This window comes from Passer domesticus, chromosome 3 (assembly GCF_036417665.1).
Source record: "Passer domesticus isolate bPasDom1 chromosome 3, bPasDom1.hap1, whole genome shotgun sequence".
NCBI classification, from domain to species: domain Eukaryota; kingdom Metazoa; phylum Chordata; class Aves; order Passeriformes; family Passeridae; genus Passer; species Passer domesticus.
Window position 1 is genome coordinate 24,263,287 of NC_087476.1, and position 13,458 is coordinate 24,276,744.

Genomic DNA, 13,458 nt, shown 5'->3' on the forward strand with positions numbered 1-13,458 from the left:
CAAAGTACAGATACAGAATTGGTAATCAGTGCAAAAAGCTGGGGTAGACCATACCTCTGGTAGAGAAAATATGGGGGAAATCATCAGAGTGTGTAATTAACAAACTGTTAGGTCAGCAAAGATAAAAGTGGTTGTTAAATCCTTAATTTAGTGTCATTCATTATATTAGTCGGACCTTACATCCATTAAGTTTCTTCTGTACATACATAAAGGCAGTAATACAAAATCAAGCTACATTTGGGCTGAGTTGAGGTCTAAACAAGTCAGGAGAATTGTGTAACTCCTAGTGGCTGGTTAGGTGTTTTTCAGTGCTTGATGAAGTCCTGAAGTTCACAGTGATCTGTGCCAATTCCTGGTGAATCACCTGTGGGCTGTGCTGATGCCATAATATAATCCTTCAGCACTGATAAGGTGTTTGTGTTGCTGGGATGGTTGTGATGCCCCTTAGGAAATTGCTGCTGTAAAGCCTCACCTTGGCACAGCGAAGAAGAATCTCCCTGTAAACTCTGTCACTTGCAGCAGGAGTTGCCTTGGATGGAGGAGAAGACCCCAACTCTGCTGCTCAGCTCTTCATTGTGCACACAGGTAGTTCAGACTCATTTTCCCAGTGTGGGCAGCTGTGATCTGAAAGGTCTTTTACAGCAGGCAGGAAGTCTTGCAATGCTTCTCTGAAATCGAGTAGATACTGGTGAGTTCTTTTACCAACTTTGCCATGGCTACAAGCCAGACAGTGATGATGGCTTTATTTCTAGACATCCACTTTCCATCCACTTGTATTTTTTTTTCATCCCTTCAAATGTAAAGCTTCCTGAGGGAGATAAATGTCAGCAAGTGGCATGATGAAATATGTGGACCTGCTGCATTTCTCTCTCAAGCTGATGAGGCAATTTGTGTTGGATGCACACACTTCCCCCCTCCCCCCCCAGTTCTCTCTGCCCCCATTTCTATCAAGTAGCAATAAAAGTGTTCTTTGGTTGGTTTGATCCAATACACCAGTAGAAGAATATACTCTAATACATCCTGAAATCTCCATTTTGAGGTACAGAAGTTCTGGGCTTTGTTTAATTTGTAGTCTTTCCTAGCATACTTAAAACCTCTCTTATTCTAGAATAAGTTAATAGAACGTGGCATATATTAGGGTGTTAATAAAAAAAAACCCAACAGAAGAAACACACATAAAAATCCTATCAAAATATGGAAGACAACTTAGAGAATTGCTGTAGTGTCTTGAAGAAAAAATGACTAGCAGGACTCAGCATTATTGCTGAATTGTATGTTAGGAGACTCATGTGAAATATCCTCAGGAGAAACAAGGAATACACTTGAATCATGTTGAGGGAATTACTTTGCTGGTTTTATTTTTATTCTGTAAGCTGACCAAAATGCATGGTAAAATTCTTTACCTTTTGCTAAGGGGAGAGGGTAGGAAGGGTTCATCCGGAAAACAGCTGGAAAGAAATGTCTGAGAAGCAGAGAGGTGCAATAACATTGCCCCTGTTATTTCTACTCTTCCCCCTGTTTGCTTGTGCATTAATATGTGGACCAGAAAAAGAACTGTTTCTCTGACCCCCTTTTCCCTACAAACACTTTTTTTCCCACCAAATTGTATCTGTCAGCATTTCAAGATTACAAGGTAATAATTCTTGTTTGTAGAGTAACTTAAAAGTTCTTTATTTAATTTTGCTGCTGCAAATTTGGTTGCCCATGTCAGTAAGTGAATCTTTGCCAAGGTTTCCTTAGCTGCTCTGCTGGATCCCTGGGTCCCTTCTTCACTTCATTCCCCACTTACATGATGCAGAACTTGTTCTTGTGTTGACAGCGACCTTTTTCTGTCTTTACCACTGATGTCTCACACTCCTCACCCTGCATGTTCATATTTTCCCATCCTCCCCCGTCCTTCTTGTTCCAGGATCTTTCTTATTTCCTCCAACCTAAAGAGCTCTGTCTGCCGTCTGTTGCTGATGCCTTGCTTCCTCTCCTGTCCCTTCTGTGCTGGGTTCTGGACTGCCCTTGCAAACATCTCTGCTCTTTCCCCTTCCTTTCTGCTGCCTCCCAGGTTCCCTCCTCTGCTCTTGTCCTTCTTGCAGGATAAGCCAGCCTGGTGGGATGTGCTGGAGAAGCAAGCTGTATAGTATTAAGCTGCTGGTGGTTTTCCACAGTAATGAAGTCTCTCTGAAGCCTTTCTCAGCAGATGTGGCTGTTTTCCCACAGAACAGCAATTTCTAGCTGTCAGCATGCTTCTCGCCACTTCTGTTTTACAAGACAAATTAAAGAGCTGCACCCTTTGGTCTGAAAAGGATGGGCTATGTGTAGAGTTGATGGTAAAGTGTAGCTCTTAGCTTGCTTAAATAATTCCTTCTCCTGTGTTGGATCCCATGTGCCTTCTGTTGATTATTTTGTGTATCTGATTTTATTGAATAAAAAAAAGTGGTTGCCAATGTGCATAGAGCAACTTAACAATGTAATTTATGTGGTTTTTCTAAACCCATAGCATTTTTATTTTCCTTGGGAGTGAAAACATGAGGAATTTTTCAACTCAGGCTGTAATGTGCAGTATATCATTTGCTGCACGTCAAAAACTATTCTTCACTGAAGAGCAGCCTTTCTGGCAAATTGCTTTGATAGAAGAAAATAACACATTCTGCATGATGCGTTTCAATAGCTTTTCTAATGAAAAGCATCAGATAAAAGTAAAATGCTTTCAGTTCTATAGATCAGTCTGTAGTTGCTGAAATGGTGTTTTCTACTCCTGTACATTAGAATTTAAGGGCAAATACATCCTGTCAGCCTAATATCTCTGTGATTCAAATTCTCAGTACAAAACTGAATCCCTGCATATTTCTTTCTCCAGTGATAGAAAAAAAAATAATCTTAGGAACCCTTGGATGCAGTATTATATTTTGGCCTTTGTATTAAATCACAGCATTCTTTGCATTGGTGGGTGGTGGAAATCGCTTATAACACTTGTTTTGCTGCTGCTTTGTCTTGCTGCTGCTCAGTTCTTCAACTCAAAGAATAAAAACCACTTTCCCATGATACTTCTAGCAGATGTTGTTTATGGAAAAACTCCAGTGGCAGAAAAAAATTCAAAATTTTTTCTGTGCACTTAGTTTAGCCTAAGAGTCTGAGGAAGTTGGTTTTTTTTTTTCCTTTGGGAACTGATTTTTGTGTAGTGTTTGTAAACCTAATGTAGTGCAACACCAAATCATTTTGCATCTCTGAGCTTACAAATTATATCTGTCATCTGTAATTTTTCTTCTTGGTGTTATATACTAAAGCTTCTCTGTAGAGTTACTAGATAAATGTGAGACCCTTTTCCCCAGACCTGTTTAAACCCTGGGCTCTTCCTGTGCCCCAGTTTCTTTGTTAGAGATGCTGCTGGTCTGCTGCTGCTTGACATTCAGCACTGTCGGTATCTCTGTTATGTGTGGTGTTGAAATCCAGGGTGCTGTTATCTTACCAAAATCATGTGAAAGCTCCTTAAGAAACAGCCCCTCTGTTCTTCCCATACCATACCTTTGTCTCAGGAAAAAACCTGTTCTGGGCTGAGTTTCACTGTTCTGTCATTGTTTCTATCATTATGCAACCATAAGCCTGAAAGACACTTGTTTGGTCAGTGGCCAGTAATCTGTGGAAAGACATGATTATCCTAATATACCTCCCTTTAAATTTGTGTTTATGTCTGCTTAAGTTGTACATATATAGGAACTTTATTTCCTTTTACTGAATGCATAGATCTCCGTGAGTTTAGAGAGATGTGGTGGGATATCTCACGTGGCTGGAGTGCTGCAGTGGATAAACACAGGCTCTTTAAGGACTGGCCAGGAAGGCAGGGATGGGGAGTTGTCCTTTGGATGAGAAAGTAGCAGGGATTTGTGAAGTTTTTCTTTGGGATGGATGATGGGCCAGCTGAGAGCAGGTTGGGAATAATGGATGACATTGTTTTGGGTGTCTGCTGTAGACTTGTTGATGAGGTTGAAGTAGTAGATGATGCCTTCTTCACATAACTGGAAGAAGTCTCGTGTTTGCAGGCTCAGGCCCTCACATGGGTCTTGAACGACATGACAGCTGGAAGGACAACACATAAGCAATCCACGAGTTTCCTGAAGTGCTTTGATAGCTTCCTAACACAGCTGCTCAAGGATTTAATGGACAGAGGTGATGTGTTGGACCTCATACTTGAAAACAAGAAAAGGCAGGCTGAGATGTGAAGATCAGAGTTCCAGTAGCTGTAGTGGCCATGAGGTGGTGGAGTTCTGGGTTCTGAGAGGAAGGAACAGGACAATAAACAGTATCTTGAGAAAACAAACTTTGGTATGTTTAGGATTCTCCATGGAAGAGGTTGGTAAAAAAGATATTTATGCTGCCATTCAGCAGGAGAGGGAGAGGCTGGAGAAAAGGGCAGAGAAGACTCTCATGAAGTTCAGTAAAGAGCAATACACCTGCACCTGGAGAGAAATAACCCAATTCTCCAGTACAGGCTGAGGGCCGGCCATCTGGAAAACAGTTTTCCAGTAAAAGTCCATGAGTAACCTGGTGGACAAGTTGTCTGTCAGCCAGCAATGCTCCTTCATGACACAGCAGTATCCTGGGCTGTGTAACACAAAGCATTGCCAGCAGGTGATCCTTGTCCTCTGGCTAGCACTGGGGAAACAGACCTGGAGTGCTTTGTCTGGTGCTGGGTATCCCAAATGAAGAGACATGGACATGCACTATAGGGGCCACAAAGACTGTTAAGGGCTTGGAGCATGTCTCAGGAGAGAAGACTAAAGGAGCCAGAATTGTTAAGCCTTGAGAAGAAAAAGGCTCATGGTTGTATATAAATATGTGTTAATCAGCATGAAACCTTGCTTGGGGTGCCCCGTGACCTTGCAAGAGGCAGTGGGCAAAGGTTGAAACACGGGGAACTGTTTGAAATATGAAAATACTTTTTTACTGTGAGGATGGTCAAACACTGGCATGGATTGTCCAGAGTGGTTGTGCAGTCTCTGTTCATGAAGATGCTGTAAACCCGACTGAACATGGTCCTAGGTGACCTTTTCTAGGTGACCCATGCTAGAGCAGGAGGTGCACTAGGTGATTTCTAGAGCCCCTTCCAGCCTCACCTGTTCTATGATTCTGTAGAGAGCATATCAAAGATTTTGCCTGTCTTTAACTTGGGTCATCATTTTTAATGATACAGATGGAATTGTTGTGGTTTTCAAGGTTTATTCACCCTCAAATGTTTAATTGTTTTACTTTCTAAATTGATTGTGCCATGGTGTTTTTGCATATCTTGCTGTAAATTCCTAAAGAAATACCACTGTATGATTTGAACAAGCATGTATTTACAGTTAGTGTCAGAGAGAGAACTGTGCCGCTGGGTGAAGCTGAAGCAGACTGTAGGCACACAGTAAAAGTAGTTTTATTGAAAGTTTGAGATTTTTTTCAGTATGACAAATGCTACTTAAAATACTTGCTAAGAGCACCAGTATCTTGAGACTATGTTACCTTTTGTAACCTGTTGAGATTGTATTCAATTAGTACTATCATGCAGTATATACTTGAATTATTGAAATCCATGATCCTTTGTAGAGAAGCAACCTTGTATCCTTATATTTAACATACCTCTAAACATAGAGCTCTGTGTTGAAGGCTACAAAGAAGTTTTTTACCAGGTAAATATGTCTAGGTTTTCTCCTCCTACTTTCCAGATTTTTCTGTTGTATTGCTTCAGACTTGAAGAAATACTTTACCTTTTGACATCAAATGAAAGACCACAGTCTACTGTTTCCTAAACAAAGGAAAGTCATTGTCTTCCCTGTTAGTGTCCTTGTGATTTTTCAGAAGATTTTTGAAGTGCACTTGGTTGAAATACTTTCTAATGGCAGTTTTGAAATGTTTTCTAATGGCAGTTTTTTGTAGTAACAGCTCAGCTCTACTGATTTTTGACCTGAAAGTAATTAAGTAGTTACATTTCAGTACCTTTAACTTTTTTTTGTAAGGTGTGTACTGTTGTATAAACTGGTAGCATTCTCTTCTCTTTGAGACGTACGTAGGTGAGAGAATGTTTGTGGGCAGAGATTATACATCTGTACTTCTAAAATAAATTTGATGATTATACATAGTTATTTTTCTAATTATATCAGTTGGTCAAAAATAAAGACATTACCTCCTGCCAACAGTCATGTATACTAGAAAAATGCATGCTAGAAATTCATTAGAGAGATTAATGTGGGCTTTGGTTGGTTTTTTTTTTCCTCCAAATGGCAAATGCATTTAACTGCAATGAATCCATTTTTCATTGTTGTAGATGTTTTCTGGCGTCTCTTAAAGGCAGAGGTAGTCCCTCTCACCACTGCTCTAACAAACAGCTCTAGCATGGAGTGCTTTTTAACCTTTGTTGCTTCTGCTTAATTGACATAAAAGAGAAAGGAAATCCTTGTCTGCCAGGAACAGTAGGAGACACCCTGGTCAATGCATTGCTTGGTAGCACAGCATTTTGATTCAGTGCTGCAGTGTGGTGGTTTTTGAGAGTGGATAGTCCCCTATTTGTCTTTTCAAAGGAATGGTAACAACTGAGAGACGGGCCTGCAATTGCGCCATCCTTGTCAGTGGTTCAGAAAATGGCAGATGCTTTGCAAATAGGGTGTCAGAAGCGTAGCAGGTCAATGCTGAATATCAGCTTCAGTGAGGCATTGTATAATTTTTGCTCTGTCTTCTGTAGGCCTTCCCCCACAGCCATTCTTGGCTGGCAGATCTTTCTGTTGGGCTTTCATTTCAAGCAGCCATTGGAGGGAGAGACAGCAGTGCTGCATCTGGTTCTCTTTAGGATATGTGCCCATGAACTGTGCTGTTTCATTAATATTTTTCTCTTGTTGTGAAATCTAGTAATTTTATTAATGTTTTGTATGGACTCCTGCTTAAATGTCCACCTCCATTATGCTTTTCATTAATATTCATGGTGACAAAGTTGGTAGTAGAATGTTGCAAGACCAAAGGATAGCTTGAATATATTCTGCATACATGGTTGGGCATGTGAAACAATCTTTCATCATGCCAAGTATATATAACAGTTCTGGCTTTGCTCATGGCACATGTGAGGACAGAATCAGAGACCTCAGCTGCATGGAGTGGTTGTCCATTTGCCAACTTGCCACAGAACAGGCAGGCAGAGAGAGGTCTGTGTGCTGCTCTCCATCACCAGCTGCTGCTGCGTCTCTTCATGGCTCCAGAGAAAGTCCATCAGCTGCTTCTTTGATATGGAGTAATCAATTGCATCATGACCCTGCTGTGCTGTCCTGTGAGTTCATCCCTGCCCTCAGAAATTGTTTCTGAGGGAGTATTTTATTTGAAAATTAAAGTGTGTTGTGCCCAGAGGATCACGTGGGATCCATATCTGTGAAACCCTGTTGCCTTTGCCAGCTGTCCTTGCTCACAGGTGAAAGCAGACAGAGCGACTTGAGGGGTCCTGATGTTGCTAGCAGGCTTTGTGGGAGATGCCAAACTGATAATGCCCAGGCTGGGCTGTGCTGGAGTCTGCTGAGATCTCTTTTTACACTTCATGAATCCAGAGTAGGATTCAGCTTCCTCAGCATTTTATTGTGCAGCTAGTTTGGATGTGATTCTACAGGAAAGGTGTTTGTTTTCTGTGCTCTTGCTGGTTTTCCTCAGTGTTCTCACCTGTGCTACTGGCAGAAGTCTCTGGGTTGGATTTTAAGACAATGATGTACAGGATTGCATCCTAGAAAGAGCTTTTTTCTCACAAGTTAGTTGTGTATTTTGACTGAGGGTGATGTCTTGAGGCTGGAGTGGAGTGCAGGGTACATTACAGCTTGCTGAGAGCTCCAGTCTGGGATGGCCACTGGCTGACTGGAGTAGAAGTGATACTTGAAAATCCCACCAGCTGGTGAGTGTAGGGCACTGAGTGTCCTGTCTCCTTGGAGTCCTTAGCACCGAGTGACCCCTATTGATAGTCTGTCAAAGGCCTTTCTGTTGATGACTTTGACAGAAGTGGAGTGGAGAGGAATGAGGAAAAGCTCACCCTTCCCTCTTTGCCTTTGCCCTTCAGCCAGATGGGGAATGTGTGTTTATCCTTATGCCAGAGCCTGGTTATTAAACCCACTCCAAGGAAGCTGAATGCTTGAATTCAGTGGGGCTGCTTCACTACGGGATTTAATCCTTGTTTTCCTCATGGTGTCCTGACCACCAAGCAGTGTGCTCTGCTGTCACTGAAGCCAAGCAACAATGCAGACAAAATGGTAACTCCCAGGGGCCAAAGCAAGGGGCTAGGGACCTTGTTGGGGAGCAGCTCTGTTGCAAGGTTATTTCATGGATTTCATGCCTTATCTCTTGTTCACTGCTCTGCTTCCAAAATTGCCTCTTCTACTTTTGTTGGCCTGAAGAAAGACCTAAGAAAAAGATCTTTCTGAAGGAATATAAAAAGTGTGGGGAAGGATTTGCTGTAATTTCCTTTATCCAATGACCTAAGGAGGACATGTAGCTGGTGATTGGAAGTAAACAAATGAAATGGTGTCCCCATTGATTTTTGTTTACAATGTAGGAGAAGAAAATGGAGCCTGAAGTAAGATTTAAAACAAGAATGCATTTAGGAGTTAAACTGTGTTTAAATTACTGTGTACCACTTCTTAATTCTAAAGCACAGATACCCTTTAGTTGGTCATTTGTAAGTTTGTAAAATGGGTGAAATAAATACAGATGTATTTCAGAAACAGAACCTAATAACCTACTCTGTCTTATAGCTTACTTAATTAATTTTATTATAATAATGTAATTGCCTGAAGAAGCCTTAAAAGCTGAGACAGCATGTGTATGTGGAAAATCCATATTGGCATCTGAGGGAAATCTGACATAAGAGCAAATGCTTACAAATTCTTAATCTTGTCAGCAACAGCTCAAGTGCCTGCAAAAAACAAATCCTGAAGCAAAAAACCACCAAACCCTCATCCTATCAGGTGGGTATGTAACCATGAAGCAAGTTAATTTGCAATTTTCTTTCTCCTTTGCATCTCATTCTAATTTCTACTGCTTATGCTAGCCCATTGTGAGAATTAGGCAGTGGATCCTGTCTAAAGAGAATTTTAAATTCTCCTTGCTGCTAGTTGTGGCTGCAAAAGCTAGTAGGAAATGTTTTGCTTAACACAGTAAACATTTAGTTATGCTACCTGTGCCAGATGGGTTTGCAGTGTGACGTGTCTCTAGCACTGCAAAGGCTCTGGCAGCTCAGATGATGCTGAAATGTTGCTCCTCCCCTTAAAGAGCATTAGCTGCAAATACGTCTTTGTTCCCTCCAATGTGTTTTACTTTATTGTTTTCATGTATTTCCATTTATAGGGTTTTTTTTTTATTCCCATCAGCTAAGGTGCTGAATTTTCAAGGAAAATTTTCAGGCATGTGTATTTTTTGTTTCGGGAGAGAACCATTGAAAGAAACCCAGAGATATGTTGTCTTGGCCCCTTGCACAGAAGAAAATATCCTACTAGTTTTGCTTAATTCTCTTAACTTATTTTTTTTTTCTAGAATTGAGTGCCAGTTGTAGTGGTATTCTTAAGGAAAAAAGGTATAAAAAAATGAGGGCTGTGGGATCACACTGTCTGTTTATACTTTTCAGTGAGTCATGCACTTATCTGTTATTTTTTTCCTTCTGTTGGCTGACATCGACCCAATTTTGTCAGAATGAAGTTTTTTTTAAATATGTGTCTGGGTGAGAGAGTCCTGGTTAGTTTTCCAGTGAGAGAAGGGATCTGTTCAAGATGTGTATTCCTAGAAAATCCATATAATAGAAACCTCTGTAAATTCTTTGGTAGCAGGAAAAGTTTCAGTTGAGGGTCAGGAACTGTTACTAAATAGCAAGTTGTAGGCTACTTCAGTGCGTATGCTCATGGCATTATTTTTTTCATTGAGGCACTATTAATTAGGCTGGCTAAACTAAACAGCATTACAAGTGTTGCCAAGATACTCATAGAGGCATTGGGTCTGCAATCAAAACCAGCTATTAGAGCGTGCTGGGTGGATATGCTGCTCTGGCCAGCAGCCCCACTGCACTTTAGATCGTGTTAGAGCTTATCAAATAGAGGCAGAACTGTGTTAGAAACATCAAATTAGGAACATGTTTCTTGTTGGCATGTATTTTAAAAATTGCAGATATTTATACACATACATATATGTACACATATATATATATATAGGTTTATTGAACTCTGTTGAGTAAGCTTTTAATTCTCTTTGTTCCCTGTTTTCCCTTTGTTCCCTTTGTTGCCTTTTTGAAAGGTAAAACATATATGGCTGAAAGGAGTTGCTTGCCTCTCCAGCAGTGCTTCAGAGCACTAATCATGTGTCTTAGAGAAAGGAAGAACACTTAACGAAATGGGAGTAGGGTGCACTAAACATGCAAGAATAATTGAGTCCTGTAGTTTAAAGGGAAAAAAACCCAAACCAGAAGTTCAAAGAAATGCCATTTGTGTAACTGCAGTTTGATTTTATCTAGGAAATTGTGTCATTCATTAAAAATTGTTATACAGATGGAAAATAAACCTTGCAGTTAATTTTTCTTTTAAGTAGTAGTCAGCTAAAGAAACAGGAATGTCTTTAAATATTGTGTAATATTGCTTGTTGCACAGGTGCTCTGCACATTTAATAAATATGAACTGCATTGGCACGTGGTACTGTGAGCGCCCTCAAACCTTCCTGAGGATATCCAGCTCTTAACAGGCTTTGGATGACTGCTCTGTCTTTTAACCATGCTCCTTCTGTCTTTGCTCACTTGCCATTGAATGTCTGTCAGGGACAACTGTTGCTCAGATAAGATTTGTAGGAGAACACCAATATTTATAACTGTCATATAGTTTAGCAGCTACACACAGCTTTGAGGAATGCATTTTGGCAAGTATTTACTTTGGAGTGTTAGGACAGATTGGGATCTCTTCTGTGGAGCGTACTCCTGCTGTTTTCACAAAAGTGTCTTTAAGTGCTTTCCTAAGCTTCTGATGGATTCTTGGTTTAGTCATATTAATAAATATTTAGAGAAAGGGCTACATTTGTTTTAAGGCAAGAATGGTAATGATATGAAAATGCAGTTACAGATCTTTTGAGGACAATGAGGGATTAAAAAGCATTTGTGGCTATTTTAATTGGAATATAAGTTTTTAGGGAGCTAGAAATATGGAATTATAGAGGATTTTACCTTCCTCTTAAAATTTCTACTCTGTTATAAACCACTTTTAATGTGGGGGAGGGTAGAGGAGTGCCATTCTGACTCAAAAATGCCTTTGAAATTCCACATTCAAATCTGGTGCAACTTTAACTGTCGAGTGTTTATAAACTTTTTAAAGATATATCCTTCTTATCCCCTAAAACGAACCCATGTTTTTGAGGGAAAACACATTTGTTTCAGTTGTGGTTTATTTTTCTGTGACACAATGTATACTGAAAGATTGATGCAGAAGTGCAAAACTTTGCACTTAACCTGATTTTTGATCTTGACCGCTCAAAATAAGATTGAAAACCTGTACTGTAATACAGATTGATGAAACTGCTTTTGCCTTGTGTCCTGGTAAGATGCCTTACTGTCCCTTTTTGTGTCAGTCTAAGTAATATCTGAGTGACCTTTGGAGCACATACTTCATCACCTAAATAATATAAAAACTGATGAGGAGGTGTTAATTTCCTAGAAGGGATTGCAGGTGATGAAATATAAGTGGGTATCCCAAATTTACAATATTTTCCAGTTACCCTAAGGTGTTTCCATCTTGTTGCAAAGGTTTCATACCTTCTTGGTGATTTCTCATGGGCAGCTCCTCACAGCACTGACTCCTTCTCCTCCTCCTCTGCACAGCCAACAAACTCCATCTTAATTCTTGATAATTAGCCCAGCTGTAACTCCTTAGGGGTGAGATTACCTTCACCACTGTCTCTATTCTTCTACATTCTATCTATCCACACTAAGGTGGCAAAACCATGGGCGTGCAGGCATGCACGCATGCTGTGAGTGGGTGAGATGCACATGTTTGACTGCTGGGTCAAACTCCCTGTGCATTCCAGGGGCACAAAACTCACTCAAAATTGAAGAAGTCTGTTCAGTTTTGCTCCAGGTGACTTGTGTGTAAAGTCATTTCATTCTGCACAAATCCTCACCCCTTGCAGTCACTCTCCTTGAAAGGCCTGCCTGGAAGAAAGGAAAGTTTTGATAAGAGCTCCACAATTTTCTTAGCAATGCCTACATCTCAATGGGTTTTAGATGATCCTTTTTCAGTCACTGCTCCCAGTGGCTGGGGTTGACCTGACTTTCAGCTTGGCCTATTTGGTTGTTATTTTTTCTTGGGGGCTGCCGGACCCCTGAGCCCGTAGCTGGGTCAGGGAATGTTAGCACTCTGTCTGCATTGTGTGCTGTGTTCTCACATGGACAGGGCTGGGCTGGGTTTTTCCTCAAGCAAAGAAGACCTGAAATGCTGCCCAACTTTGATTAGTCCTTCTGAAACTGGGCCATAGAACAGAGGGTGTTTGAGGCTGGAAAGAAAGCCAGCCTGGGGGAGGCTGGTTCTGTAACCTAGTTGGTTTTGGTGTTTTCTGCTGCAGAAGACCTTGTCAGCCCCTCTTCATCAATTTTCTGGATCTTGCTTTTAGGAAGTGTCCCTCTGCATTAACTTCCTAATGAGCCCTGGTGTGTAATTAGGATGCTTTTAATTACTCTGCTTGGTAGCCTTATCCCATTAATGACTTGAAGCTGGCACTCTGGCTTTTGGTAGTGTCTATCTGCATTGATCTTTAACAGCAAGCTTTATCGATTATTTTTTTCCCCAGCATTCTCATTTTAGCTAAAATACAGGTTATAGTTTGTCTGCATGTGAAAATTAAAACAAAATATTTGTTCTGGTACAGGTGTGAAGGACATCTGCATAACTAATGCCATGAAATAGCTTTAATTAGCTCATATTTTGAAAGTGATTCCAGTTATTCCTCATAATTTATCGTGCCTATATGTGAGTTTTTTGATTATTTTTTGAAATGTATTTTTTTCTCTCCTTCAGCCTTTCTTCCAGCTTGTGAAGTTACGGAAACTTGGACTTAGTGATAATGAAATCCAACGGCTCCCTCCAGAAATAGCAAATTTCATGCAGCTGGTGGAACTTGATTTGTCTCGAAATGGTGAGCTCCAAGGTTAATTTGTTTGATTCTATACTGTCTTATGACATGGTTAGAAAACTGGGTTAGTAGGGTTTTTCTGTCTCAAACTATCTGTCCTACAGAATGCTTTCTTGTCTAATTCATGGATTTACCTCTAGTTCTAGAGGGAACAAGGGGAAGAGCAGAAGGGAGCTTGTGGTAGAAATAAAATAGTGCTTGATTGTAGTTCTGTGTTTCTGAGAGCCTGCTTTATTTTTCAATTTAAAAAATGCTTCATGTAGTAGTTTCATATATGTATCTGTCACAATGTTGACTTCTTTTCCAAGCTCTCTGAAA

The 13,458-nt window shown here is 40.5% G+C and overlaps 1 protein-coding gene across 6 annotated transcripts in view; it reads left to right on the forward strand.

The window, feature by feature from the left end:
- Window positions 1-13,458, forward strand: part of LRRC1 (leucine rich repeat containing 1) — a 70,376-nt gene that overhangs the window by 4,340 nt on the left and 52,578 nt on the right. For 3 of the 6 annotated variants that reach the window (XM_064412202.1, XM_064412205.1, XM_064412200.1), the window contains exon 2: window positions 13,026-13,143. In XM_064412202.1, the coding sequence (XP_064268272.1) occupies window positions 13,110-13,143 (34 nt within the window). In that variant the 5' untranslated portion in view covers window positions 13,026-13,109. Of the gene's footprint in view, window positions 1-11,948; window positions 12,090-12,710; window positions 12,740-12,767; window positions 12,824-13,025; window positions 13,144-13,458 lie in introns of those variants that run through there. The other 3 variants (XM_064412201.1, XM_064412203.1, XM_064412204.1) reach the window with 3 other exon arrangements.